Source organism: Eurypyga helias, unplaced genomic scaffold, assembly GCF_000690775.1.
Source record: "Eurypyga helias isolate BGI_N326 unplaced genomic scaffold, ASM69077v1 scaffold9064, whole genome shotgun sequence".
Taxonomy (NCBI): Eukaryota; Metazoa; Chordata; class Aves; order Eurypygiformes; family Eurypygidae; genus Eurypyga; species Eurypyga helias.
The window spans coordinates 803-14,630 of NW_010246779.1; the positions used below are offsets into that span (position 1 = coordinate 803).

Below are 13,828 nucleotides of genomic sequence, written 5' to 3' on the forward strand. Positions count from 1 at the left end.
TGTGGTAAATATTTCATACATCAGGTGAAAGCTTCTAATCCGAAATTTAATATAGACAATAGCTGATGCAGTCTCCTTTGTTCAGTGAAAGTGCTTCATGATTATAGAGTTTGAGTGTTCCCCTCATGAGCATTGCTCTCATCTCTTCGGGAAATACAGTCAGTGTAACAATTATATTAAAAAAGGCCTTAGTAACTGACTGCTGTGTAAGGCACTCTTTCTTTCATTTGAGATAACATTGGAAAATACATCTTGTCCTCACCTGACTGCTGACTTTGTACTGCTTGCTGATATTTTCTGGAGAGGCTGGTACCATCATTACACTTTCCTCAGCTGCTGAAAAAGTGGATCCAAAACCTAAAGGGGAAAGATATGAAAGGGCTGTTAATAATATTGTATGGCCAGGGCTTATTCCATGAGGGCATAACAACTGCATCTTAGTAATGCATCTAAGGATATGCTGAAAAAAGCATATTTGTGGGAATAAAAAGCAAACTTTACAGTAACCACATAGTATTTCATCTGTATTTTACACAAACATCTATTCGTTAGCACATATATTTCTAAAACACATGTATGTGTGTACGCATGTAAAATATAGCTTATGTGAGTTTATACACACACATACATGCATAACCTAAAGCTGGTAATATCGCCACTAAACCATGTCCCTAAGTGCCACATCCACACATCTCTTAAATCCCTCCAGAGATGGTGACTCCACCACTTCCCTGGGCAGCCCGTTCCAATGCCTGACAACACTTTTGGTGAAGAAATTTTTCCTAATATTCAGTCTAAACCTTCCCTGGTACAGGTTGAGGCAGTCTCCTCTTGTCCTGTCTCTTGTAACTTCAGAGAAGAGACCAACCTCCCCCCACCTTGCCACAACTTCCTTTCAGGCAGTTGTAGAGCGCGATAAGGTCTCCCCTGAGCCTCCTCTTCTCCAGGCTGAATACTCCCAGCTCCCTCAGCTGCTCCTCACAGGACGTGTGCTCCAGACCCTTCACCAGCTCCGTTGTCCTTCTCTGGACATGCTCCAGCACCTCAGTATCAGTGTCTGTCTTACAGTGAGGAGCCCAAAACTGAGCACAGGATTCAAGGCGCTGCCTCACCAGTGCTGAGTACAGGGGGACAATCACTGCCCTACTCTTGCTGGCCACACTGTTCCTGATGCAGGCCAGGATGCCACTGGCCTTCTTGGCCACCTGGGCACACTGATGGCTCATATTCAGCAGCTGTTGACCAACACCCAGGTCATTGATAAAGATGTTGAACAGAACTGGCCCCAGCACTGAGCACTCTCTCTCTAGTGTATATACAGAGTACACATGCAATGCCTGTGTGTCTGTATACTCTGTATATGTTTACTGTTACTGAACCTTGGTATGTATCACACAGTCACTCCTTCTATGTAACACAGAGGCAACACCAGCAGGCAAAACCAGCTGTGAATGTCACTGGTCGAAATGGAGGGTCTACATTTTTTAGGAGAGTAAGTGGGATGTTTTCTGTCAAGACTACTGCTGTCCATCTTTTAGATGTTCCCTTTATTCACTTTCTCCAGCAAAGGTAATTTTGGCTTACTTGAACAATCTGTGATGGATCTGGCACCAATGACAGTTGTTGTTCCATAAAAGGGACAAGACAAGCAGTAGGACTTTCCTGAATCTGGTTGATAGTAGTCTCTGGGACAAGGGTAGCAAGGTGTCAAACCTGTACGAGAGAACTCACCTGCAAGACAGGGTACTGCAAGAACAAAAGGACATTGTTTTGAGTGATCACTTGCACGTCGTCCACCCTAATTCCCCTCACCTCTTCCTGATCATTTTCTCTCCTCCCCTCATAGTTCCTCCTCAGACTTAAAGGAACAAGATGTAACCTGCCAGGAATTCACAGCTCTAGGAGATGCTTATTGAAATTGTGCTGTTCGATGACATTTGGTTCTCAAAAGGACTACAGAAATGCTGGGGAGTATTTCTATCTATTCCTTTTGCTGCTCTGAAGACACCTTTCAAATGAAATTTCCTTTCCCTTTTACTTCTCACACCTGTTTTTTAGGTTGTTCCCCCTCTTGAATAAGAATTAAGGACAAAAGACAAGTCTTTTCTGTACCACCAATCCCTGCAGACTATTTCCCCTGGGAATAGCTTCCCAAAGACAGTAGAAGACATCTTCTTGAAGAAAGTTATGGAATAAGCCGTGTTAAAATGCAGTATTCTTGTACAGAAGATGCGGAAGTTCTTCCAGAGATAACAGTGACAAACATCCTGTCATTCCCTGTCTCTTCTGTAAGGAAAAAGGTTTTATTTTCATGTAGGTATCCATCACATATCTACTTTTATTCGGAGAGCATTTGAAATAATAAGGCTACCAGGAAACAACCTATCATTTTGCTGGGAGATGCTGCTTGGCCCACACTTAATCAGAAGCAGAATTTAGTCTCAAGCAGATGAACTGGATTACTTTAGCTGGTGTTTAAACAACATTTAGAAATATTTAGAATTTAATTAAAAATATGTCATAGCCCTTTTTGTTACAAACCTCCACAAGCTGAGACATCCACTGCACCTCTTTTTACCGTTGATGTATTTTCTGGGCAAGAGATGCAATTCCTGGATCCAAATGCGGGCTGATATGTGCCAAGTGGACACGTTTCACAGGTCTCAAGACCATTAGGTGAATACGTTCCCTGCTTGCACTGAGCTGTAAGGCAGAAGGATTCATAAAAGATTTAGGAATATCCAACATGGCTCCTAACCTCTGAAAATAATACTGAAATCACAATACATGTCACAGGGACTTTCATTTCCAGAGTTTACTCTGAAGGACTTCATGGATAAAAAGAGCAAATAAAAAAAGAGTTGTGTGACGTTACTGATAGTTCATTTTTGCATCATTAACCACTTAATTAATTCTCTTCCTATCATCTTCACAGATGATTTATTGCAACTCAGTTACTCATTTTTAATCAACAAAATTAATAATAAGATAATAAACAGGAATTAAAACCAGCAAATTTGTTTTCAGAACCAGTCACAAGGAGAGAGCGGTGCTGAGGTGCTCAGTGACACAGCACTGTAGTGCAGGATGCAGACATTTCATCTTTGATCACCGCAGAATGGAGAGGGGCTGGCAAAGACAAGAATGGCATTAAGTGTACTAGTCCCTGCAAAACGGGCTCACAACCTCACAGAATGAAGACAGAAATGAAACCAAGCCTCAAAGGCCAGCTCTTCTTAAAACATCTGCGCAGCATCCTGCATGCCACAGGAGTGGCAAAACTGTGGATTTTTCTCTTTACACAGGCATCAAGCAGCTGTTAGGACTGCTCCTCATTCCTCAGGCTAACCTCATTCCAATATTCCCAGAACGGGAAACAAAAGGATGCCACCAGACATTCAGAAGTGTCTGTCTGAAGAAGACAAAGTTCTCACCTTTGCATTCAGAGAGGCTCCTAGAGTGCAGATACTCAGTATAGCTACCAGATGGACAACTTTTGCATTCCAGCTGCCCTTCCTCATCTTGGTAGGATCCAGTCCAGCAGCTTTCACAGGTATGATGCTCCAGGGAGTAATAGGTACCCAAAGGGCAGTTGACTGTAATGTCGGAAACATAAGGTTCCCCTCAGAATGCACAATCATATATACTTGTCTTGCCTCTGGAGTTCCCATTTCGCCAAAACCTGTTTATGTAAAATGTAACTCTCTTCCTCAGCAAATGGAGTATCTCTGCAACACTGCAAAGATCTCACTATGCACAGGAAATGGAATCCAATTCATTATCTTAGCTATATCACCCACAAGACTAATTGGGTTAAAAGACTGCATACCAAGCACTGTTTTCCTGCGTATCACCAAGTGTGGATATGCCTGATTTCCCATGGGAGTGGAATCCTTGGTACAAAAGCATCCTTTTTCCACAGGCCTTGGTTAGGAACATAAACATCCTCTGGAAGTCAAACCGCGCAAAGCATTTTTGCAGTTTATTGTTCTGGGAGACCACAAGCACTGGACTGTGTCAAACCATAACCCTCTGCAAACATCCCCTAAAACCTTGCTTTTCAAAAGGATTTTAAATACATGTAAGGAGCAAGTCTGTCTTACCACACATTCTCCCCCTCAGCACAGAACCAGGCCTGCAGAAAAGAAAGGCCTTCTCAGTTTCCAGTGAGTTGCTGTCAGCTACAATGAGTTCGGACGCAAACTGGAAAGAATACATGGGTTCCTTATTGAGAGTCCTATTCAGCCTGTTCGTGATCGTCTCCAGAGTTTTAAGGAGCCGTCGCTGGTTTTCCAGTTCCAATGTATCATTCCTTTCATCAGGCAGTGGCACGCTAGCTGGGATATAAAAAGCAAACACAGAAAGTACACACAATTTTATAGTCAGCACTTCCAGTGTACTCTGGAGTACATCAAGAGCGCAACACTCAGGCTTGCCAGTGGAAAGTGGAAAGCAGGCCATGTGCACAATGCTCTCCATGAACACGAGGCTGTGATCTTTCCCCCAGGCAGAAAGTCTGTGATGAAATGAGGCTATGAATGTCTCCAGAAAACTGTCATCTGCATCTCCAGCACGTTTTGAGAACTGAAGGCTAAGATTTACTCAATGTTTTTCAAGAAGAAGGAAAAGGAGAAGGATGATTTTGACTCCGCTCACCCGTGATGTTAAATATTAACTTGATTTTGTGGTCGGTCATTGGAACATTCAGCTTATGCCTTTTGACTCGGGCAGGTGCTGCCTTTACAGAGGCAGAGAGATGCTTGGATAAGTCGTCTTCTTGCGCTGCATCAACAAAATCATCATAGGAATAATCCAGCTGGTTTGCTGTCCCCCAGCCGGCAGGTCCTGTGAGATATTGAGAAAGAAAAAAAAAAAAAGAGAAGCAACATCATGTGGAAGGTAAGTGCCTGTACTTATTTCTAAAATACCCCAATAGAACGGGATCTGTTTGAAGCTCCAGATGATGAGTGCTGGCTTTGCCACTGCTCAAGTACCTGTTGTACCAGCATTTTGACTAAAGAAAAAAGAAAAAACAGTCTCACTCCTAACTGGTATCCTAGAGAACCTGAATCTATCAGCCAAAGCTTTAAAGAAATACTGCTATAAAAGTTATACATGTTGCAATACATTCTCTTTCTATGTCCTGCATGGACCCTCACCTAACAGCAACATCTTCCTGCTCAATTACAGACAGCATGGCCTATGCCACGTGTCTCTATTGCATCTTCTTCCCACAACTCTTGAATACTACCATTGTCTGCCCTCTCAGAAATGCCTCACAGCATTACCTGATGTGCTTATTCCCCCCAAAACAGGCATTTACTGTTACACACACTGACCAATGCACAAACAGGTGCTGAGCCGTGAAAGTCAGACCCAGAGAAACCGAGAGTGATCACAGCTCGTGAGTGATCGCGGCCCGAGAGCCGGAGCCCGAGGGCCAGAGCCCGAGTGCTGTAGCAGCAGATTCTGAGCAAACCCTATCAGTGATAGCACGACCAGGAAAACTAAACAAACCCACCAACTCCCTCACAAACCAGCCAGCACAGGAGTTAGCGAAGCAGCTAACGCAGGAGTCAGGGAGAGTGTTAGCAAGTGTACAGGAGTAAATGAGCAAGAGAGAGTAATGGCTCCCCAACTCCCCCCTCGTCTCTGCCCCAAGCATGACGTACTATGGCATGAAATACTCCCTTGGTCAGTTTGGGTCAGGTGCTTGAATTGTGTGTCCCCTGCACTGCCTGTAGCGAGACAGCAAGAGCTGGGAATGCAGCTGCAGCGTTGGAAGCGGAGAAAGACCTTGAATTCAGTGCAGGCATTCCCCAGTGCCAGCTAAGAACTTATCCGTACTTCTCTCAGCATAAATCCAGAAACAGCTTCCTAGCAGCCACGGTAAAGAGAGTTAACTCTTTCCTGACTGAACCCAGCACAGAACTCTATAGTTATTTTTAAAAAAAAAACCTTTCACAACATATTGTGTAATTCAGAACAGGAGGAATTAATGTGCATTAAACCTGCACAGCTATGAATTTATAAAATCAATAATTACCGATGGCAAATCCATTTTCGTAATCATAATTATATTCCAAGCAATGTTTCTGTGTCTGATCTTCCAATCTGCAGTCAATATCATCAACATCATTACAGAATGATGGGACCTTCCAACATAAAGAAGAATAACATTAAAAAATAAAACTACATCATCCCCTCCCCTGACTTATACAAACTTCTAGTTAAAGCACTGGCCCTGCCAGTGACACTAGGTTTCCCTTTTCATGTCTCTTATAAGCCTGGCAAGGTCTGCTGAAAAAAGTAGGTTCTATTAATACAGCTGGGAAATAAGAGAGAGCTACTTGTAAGCATACCAGCTCTTTGTATTAAAAGATCTTCTTTATAAAAGAAGATGTCCATTGAGTTAACCACTCTTGCATGTGAAATCCCAAAATACAGAAATAAGTTCAGGCTTGTTTCTCCCTGCCGAAGATGACAGGAGAGCTCATGTGCTTGAAAACATCTGTGTTTTCTCCAGTAACGTAACTTGTAATTTGGTCAGGATCACAACAATGATGTCACACTGTTTCTAGCATTCACACCTTACTTCTTCATATCCACCTCTCCCCACCCATGGAAAGGGACTCCTGCATTCCACCAAGAGACCTCAGAGGACAGGGAAAATCATCTGGGAAGGACAGAAACCACAGAAGAGAGAACTCGCAGAAACCTTTCTGGTATTGTTGTTTTCTTCTCTCCACAAAAGCAGTGGAGATTAGATAAGAATAGATGAATGCATGATTTTTGGTAAAATTTGTGTTTCTTGCTTTTTCCAGAAAGGTTTCAAGCAAGCTGGGCTCTAGGTTGTGTTTTGGAATTGCTTCGCTTTTTCTGTATCAATTTTCATCGGAAAGATGGATCCTGCTGATTACTCCCCAGCTTTCAGATCTCTGCTAGAATTTCAGATTCTTGGGAACAGGAATAGGCATATTCAAAACAGCCTTTTTAACTGTTTTCCCAGATTGTTGCATTTTGATGCAATTGCTTGGGCAGGTCACTAGCATTTTTTCCTTATTATCTTTTGCTTGCCGATAGTAATGGTCTAGGCACTGGAATCCAGTGGCAGCTGACTCTTAGGGGGAAGGAAAAGAAGTAAAACCAGCCAAGATTTCTCTACCAGAAGAGAACAAACCTGAAGCGAGGCAAGAGAGGAACAGATGTTTAGGTCCAAGTGTCAGAGACTGTGTTACGTAAGTTTTCAGGCACTTGGCAAGGGCTACTGACATATATTCCAATGTCGCAGGAGTCTGTCTGTTACTGTACGTTGTAACAATGCTTTTTAATTAGTAGAGAAGCTTTTAGGATATGGGCTTTGTCCTGCAAAAACTCTGTAAATGCCTCGTGTTCTCTTCTGGCACAATGCTGTCACTCTGGGCCTGGACATCCAGCCCTTAGACCACAGCTCGAAGTCCTGCTGCTTCTGCTTTGCAGCTGAGGAGAGGCTCGTGGACTAAGAGGGGAGATAGTGACACTGAAGTGAAAAGCGAGAGACATGGTAGAGAAAGGACATGTTACCCCTTCAAATTCAGTGCCACGCAGTTCTTAATTCAGAAACTCAGAGCAAGAAACCTGAGCAATCATTTAAATCAGTACCACTGGATTTGAGTGCCTGGACTTTGGCACTAAATGTGGTATTCATCTAATTGTATACAAGTATATTCGTTTATATTATATGGATATATGTTATACGTATGCCGTATACAATACATATATTTTATAATCACATCCAACTTTCAAAAACAACAGTGAGATTACGGGACAACTGACTGGGGGTTTCAGAACTGTTCAGGTTCTCTTTGGAAGCCTACTGAAAATCTGTGAGTGCCAAGTCCCTAAGCTACTCGTACACTTCTATAAATTCTCTCCTGTGTAACTCCACATTGAGGACTGAACTGAATTATATTAAAATGCCAGTGAATCATCTTTATTTTTAAAGGAAACTTTCATCTTCTGAAAAAGGACAAATTTAATTTATGAGTTTCTGTTGTATTTTCCTTGTATGAAATTAGTTAGCTGGAAAAAGTAACAGTGAGATACATTTTTTAAAAAGTACGTAAAAGGAAGGAGTATTTACTAACCTACCATTTTACCAAGCGCACTCTGGAATGCATCAGTGAAGGTGTTTAGAAGACTGTTGTCATCACATCGTGTTGCTTTGTACAGCATCTCAAAGGATTTGAACCCATGGTTTGCAAAACGATTTACTGAAAAATGTTGGAGAAATAAATTTTTACTGGTCATTGCAAGAGCTTCACAGCTAAAAGCAAGATCGTTCAGGCTAGAACTGGAATACACTAAGCTAAGAAGCATTGTCTTTAAATCAGCAATCTAAATTCCCAGTGTTGTATCCATGAAAATGGACTACCGATACTTCGGCCAATGCAGTTGAATATGACCCTTTGGCAGGCATCAAATTTATTGGGGAAGCTAACAGACATTAAAAAAAGGCCTATCATTTGTCTATTTCAGCATTTTCTTAATAGAAGACACCTCTAAGGTGTCAACTAAACTCCATACTTACTTTTTACAGAGAAAGAAGCAATAGAAGTCCTATTACTAATGCTGCTAGGCTAGCTCATCCAGAATTTAAGCAAATTGTAGTTCCTAAGTGTCCAAAGTTACAGATTTTGAACTGACAGATAGCTCTGAAAGGTAACTTTGATTTGCTCATAGCGGAAACACTTCTCTCTTGTTTGCTGAAACGAAGAAATCTAATCTCATGGAGGCAACACGGTGCCAAGACTGGCTTCATACGCATTTATTATTAAAAAGTTGCCAAAGCTAGGAAATTCCACAGCTGAGGTTTTGCACGTGTGCACCTCAAAGAAAATACCCAAGTACAGCATGCACTGTGCATTTGGGTCAGTAAGTTGCAAATATTATTGAAATTCCTAGTGAAAAGACACCGTGAGTCTCTGTAAACAGAGTACTTCACATACCAAATCATAATAGTGACAGATTTGTCTACTTTTTTCTTCTTCGCGATTCTGTGAGTCCCAGAATTCAAATTCACTAAAATAACACATTTAGAGGCTTCCAGGCATTCTTTCACAGTATTTGTAACAATTCGGAGGCAGAAGATGGAGAAGATTTGTTATCATTAAACAGAAGTCATAATTTCTAAAATACTTTCAGTTACTTCTTCCATAATGTTTGATGAGTTGCAGATTTGGTTGAGTAATAAAAAGACTTACTAGAGCAGCCAGGCCACTCTGGAGAATAAGGTGGCTTCCATACACCATCCTTATATGCACAATAGTAGTTTTCACTTGATCCTTCTGAAAAGCTGTAACCTTCTGCACAGTGCAACGTGCAATTAACTCCCGCTTCATCTGATGTGCATATAAAATCACCATTCACAGGCTCAAAGGAGATTTCACATGGAGAACCTAGGAAAAATACAACAATTTATGTATCGATGAATACGGTGAGGTAAGTAAGCACATAGGAAAATAGAACTGATAGGACTTCCAACAGTACCTATTATCAACCTGATCTTGCCTCTGTGGAAGTATTATTCATTACTTCAATAAATGCTCAGATCAGGCTACTGCTAAATTATTCTCAAACTTTGGCACTGGAATTTGAAATCCAGAAATGTGAAGACCTAAAAAAATTTGTGATACATATGAGAAGTTAAAAAAAAATCAGAAATGCAAGATTGAAACCCTTCTGTACTTCTTCTGGAAAGGTGCATACTCAACTATGTACTGACTAAAATAATACAAAACATTAAAATTTTACATTAACATTCATACAATGAATTCTATATGTAAACTATGGTACATCTTGAATTCTGAAACTAAACATTATCCATTCTGCACTACTGCAACAACACATGAACTTGTCAGAGGAACTGCAATTAAAACTTAGAGTTGTGATTTATTTTATGGGCAAATTGTGAAGGAGATTGTGAATGTCTGAAACCTTAAGTCACACTGAACCACAAAAAGTCTCAAGTGATGTAGAACTCAAAATGCTAATTCTAAGCACTGGGTTGTTCTTGCTAAGATTTACAGCAAATCAGAAATTAGCATATCCATTTGCATCCTACTTTTTCTAAAACCTATAACCAATATTCCAGTCTGTCTGATTTTAAATTCTCTCTTTGCTAACAAATTATTTTATACAGATGTGCAACTGAGATATAAGCATCAGAGAGCAGAGATGGATTAGATTTTTAATCCTTAATACTTTATTTGTCAAATTACTGTCTAGCCTTTAAGGAAGAAAGTGAACTGTGGGGAAAAGGTGTCTATGCAATAAACACAAATGCACCAGTATATCTATAGGTACAGACAGCTTCTAAAATCTAGAGTGCTTTATTATCTGCAACAATGTTTGTAGGCAATTGCAGAAATATTTCCATGAAGTTTTCCTTTTTCACTACAGATTTGAACTAAGACTTCAGTAACAACTATTAATTAATTTCACATGGTATCTGTCACGAAAAAAAGAAAAGGATCCTTTACCGTAAGTTTTACTGCTTAATGAATCATAATTTCAGTGATTTTACAACTAATCTGAATTTGTAGGACCAAACTCACTGCTGTGCTGCTTCAGTCTTAGACAATTTATTCAGTGGTACTAACAAATATCCTGACTGTCTTCAAGTTACTACGATATAAAATGGTAATAAGTAAAAGGGGAGACTAAATGAAAAAGTGGAGTAGCATTGCATCCTTTATGATACTCAGTTAAAACAATGCCACACACGTTTGACCAGAAGATTATGACAACAAACCTTTGATGACAATGCTGATCTCACATGTCCTGTTATTGCCAGAGGGATCCATGGCTGTATATCGAACTGTTGTCTCTCCCTTGGGAAAGAGATCTCCAGGTGCATGACTCCTAGTGACAGTCAGTGGAGCACCTAGAGAAGTTAAATACAGCCTAAAACATCAATAAGTGCAATAGGGTTGCTTACACACAACCTTGACAGATGAAGAAGGAAATGTCAGCACATCTCCCAATTTATGTGTTCTTAGTAAAAAAAAATCAAAAAATCCTAAACTCTGATGGATTGAGGGTGACAGGTTGGAGTTCTGAAGCCTTTCACTACCACATGCGTGTTTTGGGTGCACTATCTCACCTGAATTGTCTGAAAATTGTGGTTCTTCCCATGTTGCTGGGTGCTCATTCTCTACTGCTTGCATGGGTGGTGGAGATCTGCATCGGTCAATTACCGGAGGTTCTGCATCTGCAGAATTTGAAGGGAGGCATGACATTAGCTTACTGAACTGCCGCCACACTCAAATGAAATCTATCATCAGAAGAAGTAAGGCAAAGAGCAGTTTTAAGATCACATCAGAAGCTATGACAAAATTAAGTGTACACTTTTAAGCTGCTGTAACTGATAGATGCTGAGGGAACGGAGAAGACTAATTCTACTGAAGTCACGGTTTCTGCATCCTGTTTGCTTTCTACAGAGCAAATCTTGTTTAACAGGACTGCTGAATAACACAACTGCCTGGCAGAAATACTCAAAAAATTATTCCCATCAGCAATGTGCTGGAACCTTGGAAATTTTGTTGGAGTCTTTCAAGAAGATAAAGTAAGATATATATGATGAAGACCGTAAGTGTCAGCACAATAAAGCATTTACTCTACCAGTGTGAGGAGAAATCTTACCATTCAGAATCAACAACAGAACAAAACACAACTCAAACAATGACTGCACACTGCAAATTGTGACCCAAGATCAGCAAAGCATTTACGGAAATGATAATATTCCTGGACTTACACCTGTACACATGAAAGGCCACAGTGACTCACACTCTCTTTCGGCACATAATTAGAAGGTTTCAGCCACGACTGACTCTTCCCCAGTGATTTTTGCCAGCACTTACCAATAACCTTGACACTGAACGTACAGCTTGCTTCATTGCCTGACTTATCAGCTGCTGTGTAAGTAATGGCAACTTCACCAATCGGGAGAAGAAACGGTGGTATGAAAGCTGGGGTAACATGAACTGAGACCTTTTATAGGAAAACAGTCATTATTTAAAAAATAAAGCTGGTTAGTAATCATGACACTTATGTTTCAAGCAATAGCCAAAAAACAGCATCCTTCAATGTCAAGCCTATTCATTCTTAATGCAAATAGACTCTTCCAAGTAAAGAGGGCGGACTTTGCAGCAGAGTGCTCTGCTTCCCTTCTCAAGACTGCCTGCTTCATAGCAACAGGGGTTTACTCAGCCAGGAACGTCCTGCTGCAGTTTACAGAACTGTGCATTGAGAAAAGTCAAGACTGACTCGTTTGCCTCACTGCACTGAGCACACACTACCCCAGCTCACAACCTGCTCTGTCTGCAGTTCACCTCTCCAGCTGCAAGGGCAACAGACCTGGGAGATGAGTCGCAGACGACTGAGGGCTATAAGTACTTACATATCCAGTTTTAATCTACATATGTTTATGAGTCAATATCCCACAGACGCTTCAAAGCAGTCTGGCATGGCGAAGGAATCCTACATTTGGAGTAAATAACACATGCTGTCTACTTCTCTTTAAAAGAACTGGTTTCATGAGAACAAAGCAGTTCATCTGACAACTGTGGCTTTGACAAAGCAGCTACAATGAGGAGCTAAGGCATTTGGTTTCTACAGTCCAGTGAAAGACCCGGTGTCAGCAGCGCTACAGTACCTAACCATGGCTGTGCTGCAGCAAGAAATATGTGAACTTAAACCTCTTTTACTGGGATAGCTCAGTTTCCAAGTGCAAAAAACTCCTGTGTTTGCAGCAAATTAAAAGCACACACAGAGTCACTGTTACTCTGCTGACTCATGATCAAGCATTCAGTTGCTGTAACATGATCAGGTCTGAGCCTGTAGGGAACGTTACTCTTTATGAAACAGCTCTGGAGCGAGTTTTCCTTCTAACTCCATTTCCAGACCTCCGATACCCATAGTAGCCAAAGGCCCATGTCTGAACCCTGCACTGGAGACAAGAATGAGATTTTTCTTCTTCACTTGGGTAGCTGAAATGAGTTTTAACATATCACAGTGTGTTCTTGTTAGCCTTTAGATTAATGAATTGGTTTACTTCCTTCTGAGAAGAGTTTATTAAACTTCTTCACATTCTAAGAGCTCATTTTTAAAGCAGCTGTCTCCATCTTATAAAAAAGGACACATTCCTTCTTTTGACCACATAAATTAACCATATGAGATTTTATGCACTTAAGCACCATGCTGTGACTGCATAACCATAACTGAGACATAAAATCCTGAATTCTCAAGATACAAAATTTTCAGCATATTTTTCAGCATACACTTGCTCATCAGAAAAATAAATTTCAGTGGATCATAAAATTAATTTGAAATAGCTAGCTACAGAAAGACTGCCTTCAGACAGATGTACAGATTTTAACTTGCCTCATCTCCAGAGTTATCGTCAGCTGTTGGTACCTGCCAGCTGATATTAGCAGAGTTATGATGTTCCAGAGTCTCAGTCTCAATATTTTCTGGACAGCGTATCTGAGGAGCTTCAATATCTGATCCAGAGAAAGACAAACTAGTTTTATATGTGGGATTATAGAAATAAAACCTCTACAACAGTTATACTGCAACTTATAACCACTGGTGTTTGTGCTGCCGGGAATATAAATGCACATTATTTTTGAAAACTTCCTGTCTCTGCCCCTTTTTAATTCTTGCCTACAGGTTCACACATGAAGAGTAAATTCTCTGGGGAAGGGACTATTTTTTGCTGTGCTTCTGTACATCACTGAGGACAATGAGTCTCTGATTTCTACATGCAACTGTAAAACAAAGAATAAAT

General features: G+C 40.8%; 1 protein-coding gene across 1 annotated transcript; it reads right to left on the bottom strand.

The window, feature by feature from the left end:
- Positions 1 to 262: 262 nt before the first annotated feature.
- On the bottom strand, positions 263 to 13,541 carry LOC104508790 (sushi, von Willebrand factor type A, EGF and pentraxin domain-containing protein 1-like; the record flags this gene model as incomplete). Its single annotated transcript, XM_010150521.1, has 12 exons — positions 263 to 357; positions 1,585 to 1,746; positions 3,435 to 3,596; positions 4,104 to 4,337; positions 4,657 to 4,845; positions 6,047 to 6,155; positions 8,131 to 8,252; positions 9,243 to 9,437; positions 10,793 to 10,924; positions 11,144 to 11,251; positions 11,901 to 12,030; positions 13,423 to 13,541. Coding segments are annotated over 12 exons (1,757 nt in total), but the record flags the coding sequence as incomplete, so codon positions are not given.
- Between the last annotated feature and the right edge of the window lie 287 nt (positions 13,542 to 13,828).